Source organism: Culex pipiens, chromosome 3, assembly GCF_016801865.2.
Source record: "Culex pipiens pallens isolate TS chromosome 3, TS_CPP_V2, whole genome shotgun sequence".
Taxonomy (NCBI): domain Eukaryota; kingdom Metazoa; phylum Arthropoda; class Insecta; order Diptera; family Culicidae; genus Culex; species Culex pipiens.
In genome coordinates this window covers 77,195,822-77,211,159 of record NC_068939.1, presented here as the reverse complement: position 1 = coordinate 77,211,159, position 15,338 = coordinate 77,195,822, and the positions used below count along the sequence as shown (strand labels likewise).

At 36.9% G+C, this 15,338-nt stretch overlaps 1 protein-coding gene across 1 annotated transcript; it reads left to right on the top strand.

The window, feature by feature from the left end:
* Positions 1 to 557: 557 nt before the first annotated feature.
* LOC120428571 (syntaxin-17) lies at positions 558 to 13,672 on the top strand. The gene is made up of 2 exons (XM_039593604.2): positions 558 to 1,191; positions 12,736 to 13,672. Exons 1-2 carry the CDS (start codon positions 873 to 875, stop codon positions 13,395 to 13,397), a joined length of 981 nt encoding a protein of 326 aa, XP_039449538.1. The 5' UTR covers positions 558 to 872; the 3' UTR covers positions 13,398 to 13,672.
* Positions 13,673 to 15,338: the final 1,666 nt, after the last annotated feature.

Below are 15,338 nucleotides of genomic sequence, written 5' to 3'. Positions count from 1 at the left end.
TTGGGCTAACAGGATGTATGGAGTTCCAACCATGTGCTTAAATTCTTAAATTCTTAAATTCTTAAATTCTTAAATTCTTAAATTCTTAAATTCTTAAATTCTTAAATTCTTAAATTCTTAAATTCTTAAATTCTTAAATTCTTAAATTCTTAAATTCTTAAATTCTTAAATTCTTAAATTCTTAAATTCTTACATTCTTAAATTCTTAAATTCTTAAATTCTTAAATTCTTAAATTCTTAAATTCTTAAATTCTTAAATTCTTAAATTCTTAAATTCTTACATTCTTAAATTCTTAAATTCTTAAATTCTTAAATTCTTAAATTCTTAAATTCTTAAATTCCTAAATTCTTAAATTCTTAAATTCTTAAATTCCTAAATTCCTAAATTCTTAAATTCTTAAATTCTTAAATTCTTAAATTCGTTTTTTTTGTGTTTTTGATAATAAATTATCAAATTTTTGTTTACCATCTGATGTGCACCCCTAGCGCCATCGTTGACATTTGTGAGTGAAGTTAGCTCTTGAGAGCTGCAGCTGTTTTTGTTGTTGTTATTTGGAAGTCAACGTCAAAAGGAGAGGGAAAGAAGGAAACTTCGTTCGATTGTGAAAAAAAGTTAAAATTCAGAACAAAATAGTGCGTTTTAAAGTTTAAGCGTAGGCAGTAGTTGTAGTGCAACGCAAAAAGTATCATAATTCTGCATAGTGAATTGATTTCTGGTGGTGATAAGCCTGGATGGCCATTTCGCAAAAACTTTAAAGAGCACTGGTCAGCTGTTTGGAGCAAAAACAAAAGAATCAAAAATCGATCGATACTGCCTGCCTCGCACAACAAAGAAAAGGTCCAAAATCAACAACAAACTTCCACCCAGCGCCATGGAGTCCAGCAGCGAGGAGAAGATTTCCCTCAAACTGGCGGAAATTTCCATCCAAAAGTTCAACCAAACCATCCCGCAGTACTTGAACCTGCTGAAGAACCACAAGTGCAACATCGAGAAGGCGTTCCAGCTCAAGGACTGGGACCGGATTAAGCGCGAGCAGATCAACGCCACTCGGGTGATTAAGCAGATGAAGTTCCTGATACTGGAGATCGACAAGGTGCGCAGCCGGGTGCGGAACGAGGAGCTGGATCGGTTCGACGAGGGCACGGACGGAGCGAAGAAGACGGCCCTGGCCGGGATGGGCGAGTATTTGGGTGAGTTGAGGAAAGTTTAATGTAAGTCGCAGTTTGAGGCGTAGCGACCTTGGGGACTGAGCTAATCAAGAGGTGTTGAGTATTGGGAGGTGGGAGGAGATTGTTTTGAAACGGAATGGAGAGCGTTGTAAAAGGGAGAAGAGTAAACAAACAAAAGTGGGTGGACGGGGTGGAAAAGCCAACAACACTCTTGTTTTTGCTTTGTTTCCAACTTAGCATTTGCGCTGTGGAGCTTAGCTTATCGGAAGAACTGCGTGATTATAATTCCAATATCTGTAGCCCACATTACCAATACTAATTTTTTTTTGTGTTCACTTTGGCAAGTATATTATTATTGCAGCCAAAAACCTTTTTTTTTTAATTTAGTACCTTAAAAAAAACTCTGGAGTTTTTGAAATCCCGGATAATAATTTTCAACTTACTAATTATTTTATTTTGTCCTATAATTTTTATAAATTTTAGGTATAATGATTAGAAAAGAAATAAAAATATATCAACCACGAAGTCTTGCATAAATGCAGGTTATTTTAAAATTCTCTTTATTGTGAGGTATTGCGAGTAGTATACATTCAGGCTTATCAATGTGATGTGCTGTCAATGCTGCATGGTGAGATTTGTGTTGCTGTTGTGGTCAAAATATAGCGCTACATTTTATTTATTTATTTTTTTTGCGGTTTTTTTTGTCACGATAGCTTTAAAGAACTATTTTTTATGTGTCTTGAATTAAAAATTATCTTGAAAAAATATTTTGAATTCTAAAAATCGATTGAAACTTTTTTTAACGGTTTGGGTACAAAAACAACCCTTATGCCATAAGGCCCTTATGAGTATTGTTTTACGATTTATAATTTCTTTCGAGATTTTTAAATGTTCATTTTTCAATTTTACAACTTGGTTTAAAATATTTAAAAAGAAAATTACATATTTTTAGACGTTTTCAATAGCTAAGCTTGATTTAATATTTTGAAATTACATAGGCTCTTTGGTCCAGACACGGTCAAAACCCCATTTTAAGTTTTCATACGACTTTTTCAAATGTTGAGCTAGATTTTTGAAACTTCTTGCTATTTTTCTTTGAAAGACCAACTTATCACCTTTCTTTTGCGTATAAGACAATTGAAATCGGATGAAATGGCGAGGAGTTATGATTTTTCATAAAAAGTGTGTTTTGCGAAATTGGATGAAAATGGCCTTTTTTCAGACCACCCTAACACGGCGTAGGTCACCCTAATGGCCAAACCAAAAAAATACGGGTCTAAGTATTTCGGCCAGGGAACCCCCAGAACAATTTTGAGCCCGATCCGAGCACTTTTGTTTTCTTCCATGCTGTTTTCGTGGGGAAATGCTGTATACAGTACTTGTTCGGTAACTGGGCTGAGAACGTAGCCCAGTCACCGAATGCTGCTCGCTAACTGGGCTGAACGAAAAATAACGAGGGGATCACCGATGCATAATATTTTCCTGATGAAATATAAAAATAAATGTTTCTCAAATTTATTCACAATGCTTACTTATTTCTTAATTGTGAGTTGAAATTACATAAAAGTATGAAAACCAGTCTTCCCGAAACTCATGCACGCCGTACACACCGTACAAGTTTTCAGTGCAGATGAACCTCAAACACACCAGGCTAACATGTTCGAGTTCTCCCCGCACGGTGCACTCAAGTTTACACGCGGTGTAAACATGGGGTGCACACCTCGGGTACAACGCCGTGCGAGCGAAGAGCATATAAAGAGACGAAAAAATGACTGTTTCTCACTCTCTCTGTGGCAAACACTGTAGTGTGACTGCAGCGGAGAATGAAACACCACTTTACAGCAGAGGGAGCGTGAGAGAACTATTTTTGTCTCTTTTCTGCGTCGTCGGCCTGCACGGGGTTTGTACCCGAGGTGCAAGTTTCGGTTTAAACTTGAGGTTCGTGTACGGGTACAGCCTGTACACGGCAGAGTTTAGGTTTGCTTGTACGCGTGCACACGTGGTGCTGGTGTTTGATCGAGTACAGAAAACAGAGAACGCGGTTGAACGCGGTGCACGGGGATCACTGATGAAAACAGTATTTTTATTTATTGAACAGGCTTTTGGCATCCTATAACCCCTCGGTCATTTCGGTTTGTTTTGGTTTTTTGACGTTTGTCTGCTTTTTAACTGGGCTATGGCCCAGTTATCGAGCGCCTAGTTAAAAAGCAGCCCAGTTAAACAACGCCCAGTTACCGAACAACTACTGTACATCTATAAAATAAAATTCTGGATTTTTTTTTTTTTTTGAAAAGGTCCAATAAACCAAATTTACAGTTTTTGCTTTTTGGGTGTTTTTGAAACCGCCTTGAGTCAGGGGTATTAAAAAACACCCAAAAAGCAAAACTGAAAATTAGGTTTATTGGACCTTTTCAAAAAAAAACTCCGGACTTATTTTAATCAAACCTTCTGAAGCGATCTAGGATTTTTTTTTTCATTTTGGACATAATGTGAATTTATTATTCAAAAAAAATAACTTCACTCTGATTCCAGCCATAAGATGGATAACCGTAATTTATTATTAAAATTTATTTTTGAAAAAATATTTTATAAATCAAAATTATTATAATTTGATAAAATAGTCTTTCAAAGCATATTTGAATTTAATAAAAGGATTATGATTTATATTTGAAATTAAAATCTTTGTGACATTTCGGGTTTTTTCGGTTCGGTTAAAAGTTTCGATATATGCCTAAAATTTTGTTTAAACAGCAATAGGCGATATTCAAAAAATCTTTTATCAGATAAAATTTCAGCTAAATTTTAACATTTTATATTCTGAAACTCCATTTTAAATTAATTATATTTAAAGTTAAAGCAAAATGCCCAAAGAAATAAATTAGTTCATTTTCCAAAATCAAGTGAAAAGAAACAAATTTGACGTAAACTGACCAACCCATTAAATGTTTTTTTTTTTAATATGAATGTTGAGACAAACATAACCAGTTGAAAAATATTTTTATTCGAATGATTAGCAATGTCCTCGCTGTTAAACAATATTAATTTATTTAAGTCAGGCGATTTATTTTTATTTTCAAAAGGTTCGGATTTTTAAGCTTTTACATTTGTATTCATTTGCGAAAAAATGGCTCGCGATATCAATTTTTCCATTGGGAGCTGGTTAAGCTAATTTGTAAAAACAAAGAATTTGGAATGTATCAACAATACGTTTCACATTTTGCTGTAGAATTAACCTCCAGAATTAATCATTTTTGGCAACTTACCACGTTAAATGAAAGATGGAATATAAATTTAAAATAAAATATATTAGAACAAAAAAAAAGTTGGTTTCACCCAAATATTCATTTTATATTTCGAATGTTTATTTCTTGATATTTGGTATGGAGTTTATTTGCACTGCAGTTTAGTATAGTCGAATAGATTTTTTTTAAATAATTTTAAGCATTTTTATCAATCAATTGTAATTTTTTTTCTTATGCTTTGTGAAGAACTTTGTTTTTTTTTGCAGTTTTCTATGTGTTCTATTTCACACATTTCAATTTCTGTTAGTGAAGCATAATTTATAAAGATTTTTAAAATAGTTCTTACAAAATGAACAATTAAGAAATACTTTTTCTAACTTGTTTGATGGTTTTGAATTTTACAGTTATAATGGTATTTAAAAAAAAAACCTGAATTTTTATGAAATTTCGCGAAAAAATTTCAAAGTGAGCTGTTTGTTTGCAACAGGAGTTGCGCCCTTTTGGGAAGTTACTCCGGAATTTAACGATCCTTAGGGAGGATTCTCCAGGACAATCATATTGAAATAGCCGAATGAGGAGGGCACGGAACAACGCAGTTGGTTTGGGTGCATACCTAGATTAGCTGTGTTGTTTTGGGTGGGATTGGGTTATTCGTGAGTAAGAAGATCATGTATCAATGCATCTTTTTTTGTCTTCATTTTCATGTCATGCCTGGGCCTACGACTGGAGGACGGTCGCACCAGGACAACCGAATCAAGACGTCTCCGGTGTGATATTTATCACATTGGAAACAACAGCAACAACAACAACCTGATGGCACTCAGGTTCGGGAAAGTATTTGTGTCGTTATTTTATAGTTTTTATATTTTATTAACATCCCTTTCTTTGCAGAGCATGGACAACAATAACAAAGCGGCAATGGGGGAAAGGGAAGTCATTTGTGATTGTAGAAGGTATTGTTTTGATTCACAGCATGTTGAACGAACTGTTGTGGATGTACCTAGAACATCGCAGCACGGGGTTTTTCTTCTGCACATTTCCAACAACAGTACTTGTTCGGTAACTTGGCTGAGAATGTAGCACAGTTACCGAATGTTGCTCGCAAACTGGGCTGAACGGAAAATGACGAGGGGACCGATGCATAACATTTTCTCTACAAATGTTAAATGATGGTTGCTTAAATTTCTTTCAGAGCACACCTTTAATTTTGACTTAACATTTAATTAAAACTTAAATATGATTTCTAATTTGCTGAACTTGCTTTTGCATCCACTGGCCCCTCATCATTCCGGTTTGTTTGGTTATTTTACATTTGTCTGCTTTTTAAGTGGGCTACAGCCCAAGTAGTCCAGTCAAACAAGCTCAGTTATCGAACAAGTACTGTACTTTAATTTTTCTTCACTCATCTTTCTACTCTTCTGCTCTCATTTCCCAATAAATACTTAAACGTGTTTTCCCTAACAAAAACAGTTTCCCTTAATATGCGAACGATTTTAACTTCTGTTTAACATTGATCTTTCCTTTACCCATTTTCTTATTTATTTATTAAAATGTAATTTTCATCGGCTCCTACTCTTCTTTCCTTCAAACTAAAATTATTCTTTCAGTATCGAACTTTATGTAGTTAGCTTTCCTTTATTGTCTATTGTTTAAATCTACGCCCTTTTCTTCAAACAAGTATGGTTCGAGTCCTTACTTAATATATTGAATGATCACACATAAATTATTGTACTTTTGGTAAACTTTTGAATAACATGCTTAGGTCCAAAACATTGTAACAAAACACCGCGACAGAAGAAATAGCAACAGATTAACACGATTCAACATTAGGGAAGATTTCAGGAGAAAACAGTACACAGTAAATAACAATTAGTTTTTGAATTCAAACTAAAATAAAACAGTTTTTGCTTTGTTGAAAGTTGATAGGCACACTATAAATGGTTAGGCGCTTATACTTACATCAAACCCTACGTAATGTACCACCCCCGGCCGAGTTAAAATGCGTAACCGGAAAAGAAGGTGTGCATGCCTGGCACGAACACTCAAAGCGTGTTCTAGCGTGTTGCTCGTACTGACTCAGAGCAAGGGTAAGATGTAGGTGTAAGGGCAGTGCGTGTTCGTCGGGAACCTGGTGCATAAGATCGGTCAAGGCCCGTTCTTACACTGAAAATTGCGAATTGCGAATTTCGCGAAAAAATGTATGGCGCGGTTTTCGCGGATTTGATTTTGGGAAAGTTGTAATCACCCTGTGATTATGAGTTTGACAGTGATTGCGATGACGATGAAATTAACTCAGTAGTGTCAATGGACGCAATCCGAGAAGTTGAAGAGCAGTTCGATCGAGACGACGAGTTTGGTGAATATGAAGAAGATCTCTAAGAAGTGCCAGATGAGGAACCAGAAGATGAACCAGTGTCAGAGGATTTGCAGCGTTAAGTGCCTAGAAAGGTACCGGGAAGAGTGGACTCCGAAGATGTTCCCGACCTTTTCGCCAAAAGTGGTAAGCATATTTAAAAAAGGCAACTAGACTGATTTATGCTCAGCCTGGAAGACGTTATAACGAGGCAACATTTGTCGAGCTCTACTGACAATTTTGTCCTCTGCTTCAGGTTTGCTTTGGAGCCAGTCATGCCTTTCCCCAAGTTTTGAAGGAATAACACCTCGTGAACCTTCTCTAAACAAGTTACAGTGCCAATGCCCAAACAGCTTCCGAATGTTTCAAACTTTTGTTCACTGAGGAGATGGCCCGCAAGCTCGTGTTGTACACTAACGCCTATGCAGTGCAGAGTGAGGAAAATTAATAGAAAGAGTTTTGGTCGAAAATTTGCAATTGCAAGGCTGTACACAACCGATCCGCTACATCAGCAGAAGATTTTTGGGGTATTGCTTCCCAGGAATCGGTTGGAGACAATTCTGCGAAATTTGAGATTCGACGACAAGACCGACAGAGCGAGACGGATGAGCGAGTTTGGAGATCGAGCAACAGCTATTCGAGAATTCTACGACGCGTTCGTCTGCAACTGCGCTAGAGCATACTCTCCCTCAAACCTAGTAGGTATTGATGAGAGGTGCACACCATTTTGTGGAAATTGTGGATTCTTGGTGTTTATGAAGAACAAGCCAGGCGGAAAAGAGTGCATCAAAGAGAGGGTGGCAGCATACCACTATGGGGTTTCAGGCGGCCATAAATCGAAAAACCGAAATACTCTAATTATTTTTTTGGTATTTTTTTTCGAAAATAAACATTCTAACTAAGAAAAATCCGGAGTATGAAAGTTGTAGGTTCAAAATTAACTTAATTGCAGACCTTCAAAGGCGAAAATGGTAAGAAAAAACATGTTTTTTAACAAAAAAATGATTATTTTTCATAGTTGTACTGTGTAGCTGTTTATGTATTTTTTCCTGCATCATTATATATATTCAGAAAGGTAATTGATTCAACTTTTCAATAACATTTTACAAAACACACTTTTACAGGCTAAAAAAAATAATAAAAATCAAAAAAGATGGATTTTTATTCAAAATTTAGTTTTTTTCAACTTTGTTAATGGAGTACTTTTTTTGTGTGCATTTGTGCGATCTGAAAATTTTGCAGCTTAACATTTGAACCATGTCCTAACTTGTCTCCAAATTTCAAAGTGCACTTATGTGCACTTTTTGAGTTATGCCATTTTGAACATTTTGATTCATGCAAGAAAATTAATGACTTCGCGTATACGCTTGGTTAAAATCACATTATTTACCTGCGGAGGCAGAAATGACGTACCTGCTATGTATGTTTTGAAATTGATTTGATATTCATGACTTTGTTGGTACTTAGGTACGTTTAATAAAATTAGAAATTCCTATTCTAAGTATTTTACAGAAACGATTCGTCGAATATTCATATCAGTTCGTTGTTGTGTTCTTTTGAAAGTATGGATAATAATACCGTAGTGTCCCTGTACGATATAACGAAGCACTATTCTGAAAACGTGAGAACTGCTTTCGAGTATATTTGTAAGAATTACAACATTGCAGAACCATCACATGATCAACTCAGGAAAAACCCACAGAGGAAAAACTACGCATGCTGTTCTGTAGCTTCAAAACGAGGTATACAAAAGCCCATAGAAGAAGTTCATATTTTAAGTAATCTAACGACAATCGGTTACATAGTGATTTTGATTTAGAAGAATTTATCGTGGAAAACGTGAATTTTGCAAGTGGATCAACCAAAAACGTGGACGAGAATCCATACAATGTTCCATAAAATAAACCGTCTAAAATTCTAAAACACCGCAAAAATCAAATTTTAATTGGAGGGGGATGGGGGGGGGGGGGGTCTTCAAAGGGAGGTAGATTTAAACTCAAGAAAAAGAGGAGGGAGATTGAACGTAAATCAGAAACTTTAACATAGCATAAACCGCCATTCCGTGCATCAAATAGACAGAGCAAGAATATTAAAATTCACCACTTTAATGCATGTGGCCTCAAATATATGAAAAAATCGAAAATTAAACTTTTTTTTTGGAAAAATATCAAAATTCATTTGTTTTCATTATACTAAGTACAAACAACACAAAAAAGTCACAAAAAAGCAAAAAAATATTTTTGGCCGCTCGCTTATATGGAAATACCCCATAGTGCATACGTGGGAACATCGTATGCATTTTGGTTGCATAGAGGCCAGATCTCAGATATTTCGATGAAAATGATGTCCGAGTTCATCATGTGACACGTCGTTAATTCGATAATTGGGTCCTAAAATGAAGCTTAGATTACTGATATTATTGTTTACAGCGATAAAGCTTATTTTTCTGAGTACAATGACCCTTTGTACGACCACATAGAGTTTAAAATGGATTTTTAAATCAATTTTGAAAAATTAACCTCGCGGTCCTTCTTGACAGAAAAGCTCCTACTTGACAGCTCGTTCCAAGGGGACCATACAGTCATCCCACATATTCGGAACACCCACAAATTCGGAACACTTTTGTGATAATTTGTCAATAGCATGCCAAATGCATCTTTTCTGTCGACCCTACTATTTTTAGGACCTTTATTTGGACATTCTCTTGCTATTTCACTAGTAAAAGTAGTACTTTTAAAACAAAAAACTGCATCTCAAGACTATTTCATTCAGAGCAGCAAAACACTGCCTCCAAATTGCCTGTTCCATAATTGTGGGATGATATTGTGCCTCCCACAATTGTGGAACACCTGGATTCAACTAATATTTTCACAAAAAATGTTATCAGACCATTCATAAAACATAACTATGCTTGAGTTTCGTTGGTTTCAGTGCGTGAAGTCATTATTTTGGAAAAAATATGTTTTCATGGAGAGAACCAAAGTTTGTTTACATCGGTAAGAAAAAAGTGTTCCGAATTTGTGGATTTCAAGGGTAAAAGTGTTTCTCAAAAAACTTGATATAAAAGTTAAAATTTGCAGTTGTCCGATACAGCATTTGAAAGATCGCAAGAAAAGCTTTCAAATGAAAGGTAAAAGCGAATCATTAAGTTCAATTATCGATTTGCTATGATTTTTTTAACATTGGCCGATCTGTAAACTGTTCCGAATATGAGGGATGACTGTAGTTGATCCATCGAAAAAATGTTGTCTTGTCAAAAAAAAAATTTCGCATTAAAATGAAAAAAAGTGATCAGAAATGGTTTTTAATCGTGTTTTTTACCGTTGTACATAAAAATTTACATAGGGCTTGAGTACCCAATTAAAAGACCTTTCAAATGAGCATCACACATTGAAGATCTGACAACCCTATCAAAAGTTATGAGCACTTAAGTGTTATTTATACACTTTTTCGAGGCCGGATCTAATATATTTCGATGTAAACGATGGCCGGATCAATCATGCGACCTATCGTTGGATGCGTAATCAAAGGACCTATCCAACGAGTCCAAAAGATCAATGATCTGCCAACCCTATCCAGTTATGAATATATAAAGTTATATTTAGAGAGAATTTGTAGGTTGGAAATTTTTATTTAACCAAAAAAACTATAAAATGTGAGGAAGGCTGCTATAGAATACTTTAGAAAATCATTAAACTTAAAAATTCCTAATTAATTTCAAATCAACGTGTATTATATTTTAGACCAAATAAAATAAAATAAACCACCCAAAATTACCCGCGAGGTGATATTTTGTGGCCCGCGGACCCATTTTGAATGATCATGTAAAATGGCCTGTTAACCACTTGTAAAGTGATTTTATACTTTTTCAAAATTAAGGTTGATTTAAACTTTTATATGCTAATCTTTTTTATTTTTTGTTAATAAAAAAAAACTTATGATTTATCAATATTTTGATTCCCACTTTAGGATACAAATAATTTGTTCAAAAAATTTTATAATCAAAACAATTTCACACGTTTCAATGTGAGTGAAACTGGTAAATATCGTCAAAACTTTCATCAAACATTTTTGTAAATATTTAAAAATGTTCAAGTTTGGCATAGGTAGAATTCTGTAATAGTTGCAAAAGTATAAGTTTTCTTTATTAATTTGCAAGTCACAATGACCCTTTTATGAACTGACCCTCAAGCAAACATTGCACTTCCTTCGGGATTCAAACTCATTACAGTTAGATAACGAATCTGATTGACTACCAACTGATTCAGGCAGACAAAATGTGGAAATCGGAGGATCAAGTTTGTTGCAAATATTTTACAAAGCTTTCGTCGATCAACCCACCCCTCCACCATTATTAAAAAATTGGCTCGAAAAACAAGGAGCAAAAATATATTTTCAAAAAACTTTAAAACTTCAAAAAAAAAATGAAATTTAAGTGCAATCAGCTGAAATTAATTAAATATGCATTTAGAATCATTTGAGCATGTTTGGATTTATCAAAAATAATTTGAATTTTAGTGAATTTTTGATGATATAAATAAATGTAATTTCGCTTCAATGGTTTTTTTGTCGGATTTTTTTTTTAAATGATTGCAGTTTAACTAAACGGAAGCTTAAAACATTTTTTAACACTTTTTTTCATTGAAATGTTGAAATTGTGGCTCTTGACGGTTTTTCATTAGCCACACTTAACTTATAGATAAAATTACGCCTTTAGATGAATTGTTCGTTAAGTAATGTCACCATTTTCGAAACATAAAAACAAAACCTAACTATTTTTTTTTTGAAAACAGAAGTACATTTAGCTAAAAACTTTTTTTTCAAATACCTGAAACAATAAAATCAACAATACCGATAGAAAACCGTTATTTTGTGGTTTCTATTGTTTAGAATTGATTTTATTTTAATAACAGTAATTTAATCTTTTAAATTAAAATAACGTAATTTTTTAAATAACCTTTTTTTGTAAATTTGGCCCGCAAGCTTATCTGAGCTTCAAATTTGGCCCGGCCTCCAAAAACTTTGAGCACCCCTGCTGTAAACAGCAGCGCAACAGAAAACCTAAGAACCACTACAAAAAATACTTGAGTGTCGCAGTAGTCAGCGTTTGTTCTCAGTAAAAAAAAACTTGTTGCGCTACAGACCACTTCCCTAACACGGACGGGAACATCAAGTATCTAAGTGGAAATCGTTGGCTGTCGGTCCATGAGGATATGTTGTCGGATTCTTTCGCAAAAGACAGCAGACAATAATTACTATTTGTCTTAAGTACCGGATAAGAAACAGTAACCTCAATCAAAAAGCCTCGGTCTACGAGAACAAAATCACCCTCCTCAAATTGTTCGTCGTTGACTATCGGACAATTTCCTTATCCGGAATTCCCTCCCCCATATCTGACTTAAAAACAAATTTTCTTGATGCCAACAAAAACATTAATTGTTTCATGTCTTTTATAATTGCAATATACATTTGCGTTTGAGGTCATGTCATTCGAATTTCGGTTTTCAATTAAGACGTCAAAACAGTCTATTTTAACCGTTTAGCGATCACCATAGACGGGTTTATAGCTATTTGGCACTGATCTTTGTGGCATTTTCACTAGCTTCGGTATCCGAAGCGAACGGCTCGTTTAATCGTAACTTCCACAATGTCAAGACAAACGCGTTTTCTTTGCCAAGATTCTTGAAGACTGGAATATACTTCCGTATGGTGTTGAATAGGCGCTTTAACACCTTTCCCGATCCATGTCCTGTGAAATATTTTTCGTTTGCAGGCAAGGATTCGACGGAGTCCACAGTAGCTTCTCGCACCACTACCACCTGAACATGCAATCAACTGATTTCCCTGTGTAGAGCAGCCATTTCTGTTTTGACTTATCAGATTTCTTGATATTTTCTTACTTCCTCATTAGCCTCGAAGCATAATGTTAAATCATGTTTTGCTAAACAAAAATACCTTTCTCCTCCCCAGAAATGCAGCAAAAGATCGCCGCCCGGTCCCAATCCTCCTACAGCTTCCAAGAAGACGACAACTACGACGACGAAGACGACCTCCGGCGTGGCCGACGCAACGGCGACAACCAGTACCAGCTGGCCGCGCAAATCCCCCAAATCACGAGCAGCTACGACCGGCAAGCGGACGAACTGCGGCACCGGGCCGAGTGCCTCAAAGAGATGGAAGTCCTGCAGCGGGACATTGTCGAAATTCAGGACCTGTTCCAGGCGGTCCACAAAATGGCCCACGGTCAGGCGGAAATGGTTACGGCGGTGGAGGAAAACGTCGAGGTGACCCAGATCCAGGTGGAGGAGGGTGTAACGGCACTGCAGCGAGCCCTGCGCTACAAGAAGGCCATCTATCCGATGTGTGGCGCCCTGCTGGGGTCCTGCATAGGCGGTCCGATTGGGCTGGTTGTTGGACTGAAGGCCGGCGGGTTGGCGGCCATCGGCGGCGGGTTGATGGGATTCGCCGGCGGAAAGTACATCAAAAACGAGGAAGGGGTGGACGTGGTCGACGCGATAGACGGTGGGGACAAGGGCGTTGAGGTCGAGGCCAATGGGGCGGCGCTGGCGGTGGGCGCGACGGAACAGGAACCGGACCAGCAGCAGTGGGTGATTTGCGAGCGGAAGGAATGACGTTTGCCGTATTTTTGCGCCATTCAGTAAGGGATTTGAGGAATGAGGATGGATTTGTTGGTCTCGAATAGAGTAGATCCGAGGGTAAGTCGAAATGCAAAGATTGTAAATAATACAAAAATGATATTAAATGTAGAACATTGAGTTGTTAAAGTGCTATTTTGCTTTTAAAAAACAGCTCTCGTTAGTATCGGTTAAGTTTGTTAGTTCAGTAGCGCTATCCATTACATGTAAAAATAAATATATGTGACAGTGATTTCATTTATTAATATTTATTTTGAGTTTTATTTCTTTGAGTTCTCGAAAGACATTTTTGCTTATTTTTATAAGTCTTGGTACAAATTGTAACCGGTTCTTGTGATTGACAAGTTGAACAACTCTGTAATTTTTTAGCAATATACTGCCGTTCTACGCATAATTGTGCCATGTCATTTTTTTAAGATCTTTACTTTAATGCATTTTTGGGTTCATTTTGATGTATATTTTCAGAAAAAAACACATAAAAAGATATACTTTGTATGGAAGCTCTTCAAAATCAACACCAAGTCTTTTTGTCCCATTGTGACATTTCTACGCCAGGTTATTCGTTGACATAACTTTTTTTCTGTTAAATTTTACGATGCAATTCATTTTGTTATGCCTTTAGCATAGTTTGAAGATCATTTAACACTTGAATAAAGTTTATTGTGGTAAAGAGGGACAAATAGGGTCAGTTTAAGTCGTACTAAACTCTTAATTTAATATTGGTACCACTTAAAAATCTAAAAATTGAATGAGGAAGCATTTTTACGAAAACGAAACTTTTATCTAGTAAGAGTGATATTCGTTACTTGTGGAATACATGGATTTTGTTAGTATTTAACATTAATCAGTCCGATGCCTTTTTTGTTGGCAGACTTTCGAAGAAAGCACGCTTCTCTTCAGGAACCACAGCATTCAGGTTGGCCACCAACGTCTTCTTTCTCTCGGGGTCGATTCCTCGCGGCGACTCCTGCCAGGGCATAGTTTTCATCAGGTCAAAATCGGCGGCCTCGACGCAACAACCGGTTCGAACACGGAACCGGTTGTTGCGTTTGAAACGGAATTTGTATACGATTCTAATTAGATTCCGTTTCAGAATTCGGATTGATTTGACTGGGATGGAGGTGGAAGAGACCTCCGAAACGGATGATTTTCAACTCATCCCTGGAAATCGGAAGCGGAAGAAGTCCCCTGAGGTCACCGGAGCTGTCGTCGGAGAAGAAAAAGTGGAGCAGAATCTGCTCAACAACAACAAGTTCAGCCCGCTAGCGGATAACAAAAACAACAACAATGCCAGCCCAGCAGGAGGAGACGCTCCGGCGGTTCCACCACCCGGCCAGTCGGCAGGTAAACAAAAGCAACCACCTTTGGTGGTGAAGAACACCACGGATTTTTACAAGCTCGTGGCGATAGTGGAAAGTTTTAAATTTGGTTTCGACCCGATCTACAAACTAACCCGATTTGGAACCAAGGTGACCTGCTTCTCTGTCAAAGATTTTGACAAGTTGCAAGAGCTCCTCAAGAAGAAGAAAGTGGAATTCTACACCCACGAACGATGGAGCGAACGATTTCACCGGGTCGTTGTTCGTGGTTTACCTGATCAATTGCAACCGGATGAGGTCAAGTACCTGCTGAAGAGGGATCTCAAGCTGGACGCGCTGGAGGTGCATGTCATCAAGCGGAAGGAAAAGTCCACCGTGGACGAAACTCCGTATATTGTTGTCTTCCCCAAGGGATACACTAATCTGAAGAAGCTCTCTGCAATGAAGGTTGTGGCAAGCACTATCATCCGGTGGGAGGCCTACCGGAACAAGCGGCCGAACGTGACTCAGTGCAGGAACTGCTTGCAGCTGGGTCATGGAACCAGGAACTGTCACCTCAAGGGGAGGTGCAACAACTGTGGGGGTCCCCACAAGACGG

Excerpts from the sequence above, each read along its gene's own strand:
- LOC120428571 (XM_039593604.2), top strand. The coding sequence starts at position 873 with ATGGAGTCCAGCAGCGAGGAGAAGATTTCCCTCAAACTGGCGGAAATT. Across the intron at positions 1,192-12,735 it reads CGGGATGGGCGAGTATTTGG|AAATGCAGCAAAAGATCGCC; the intron begins GTGAGTTGAGGA and ends TCTCCTCCCCAG.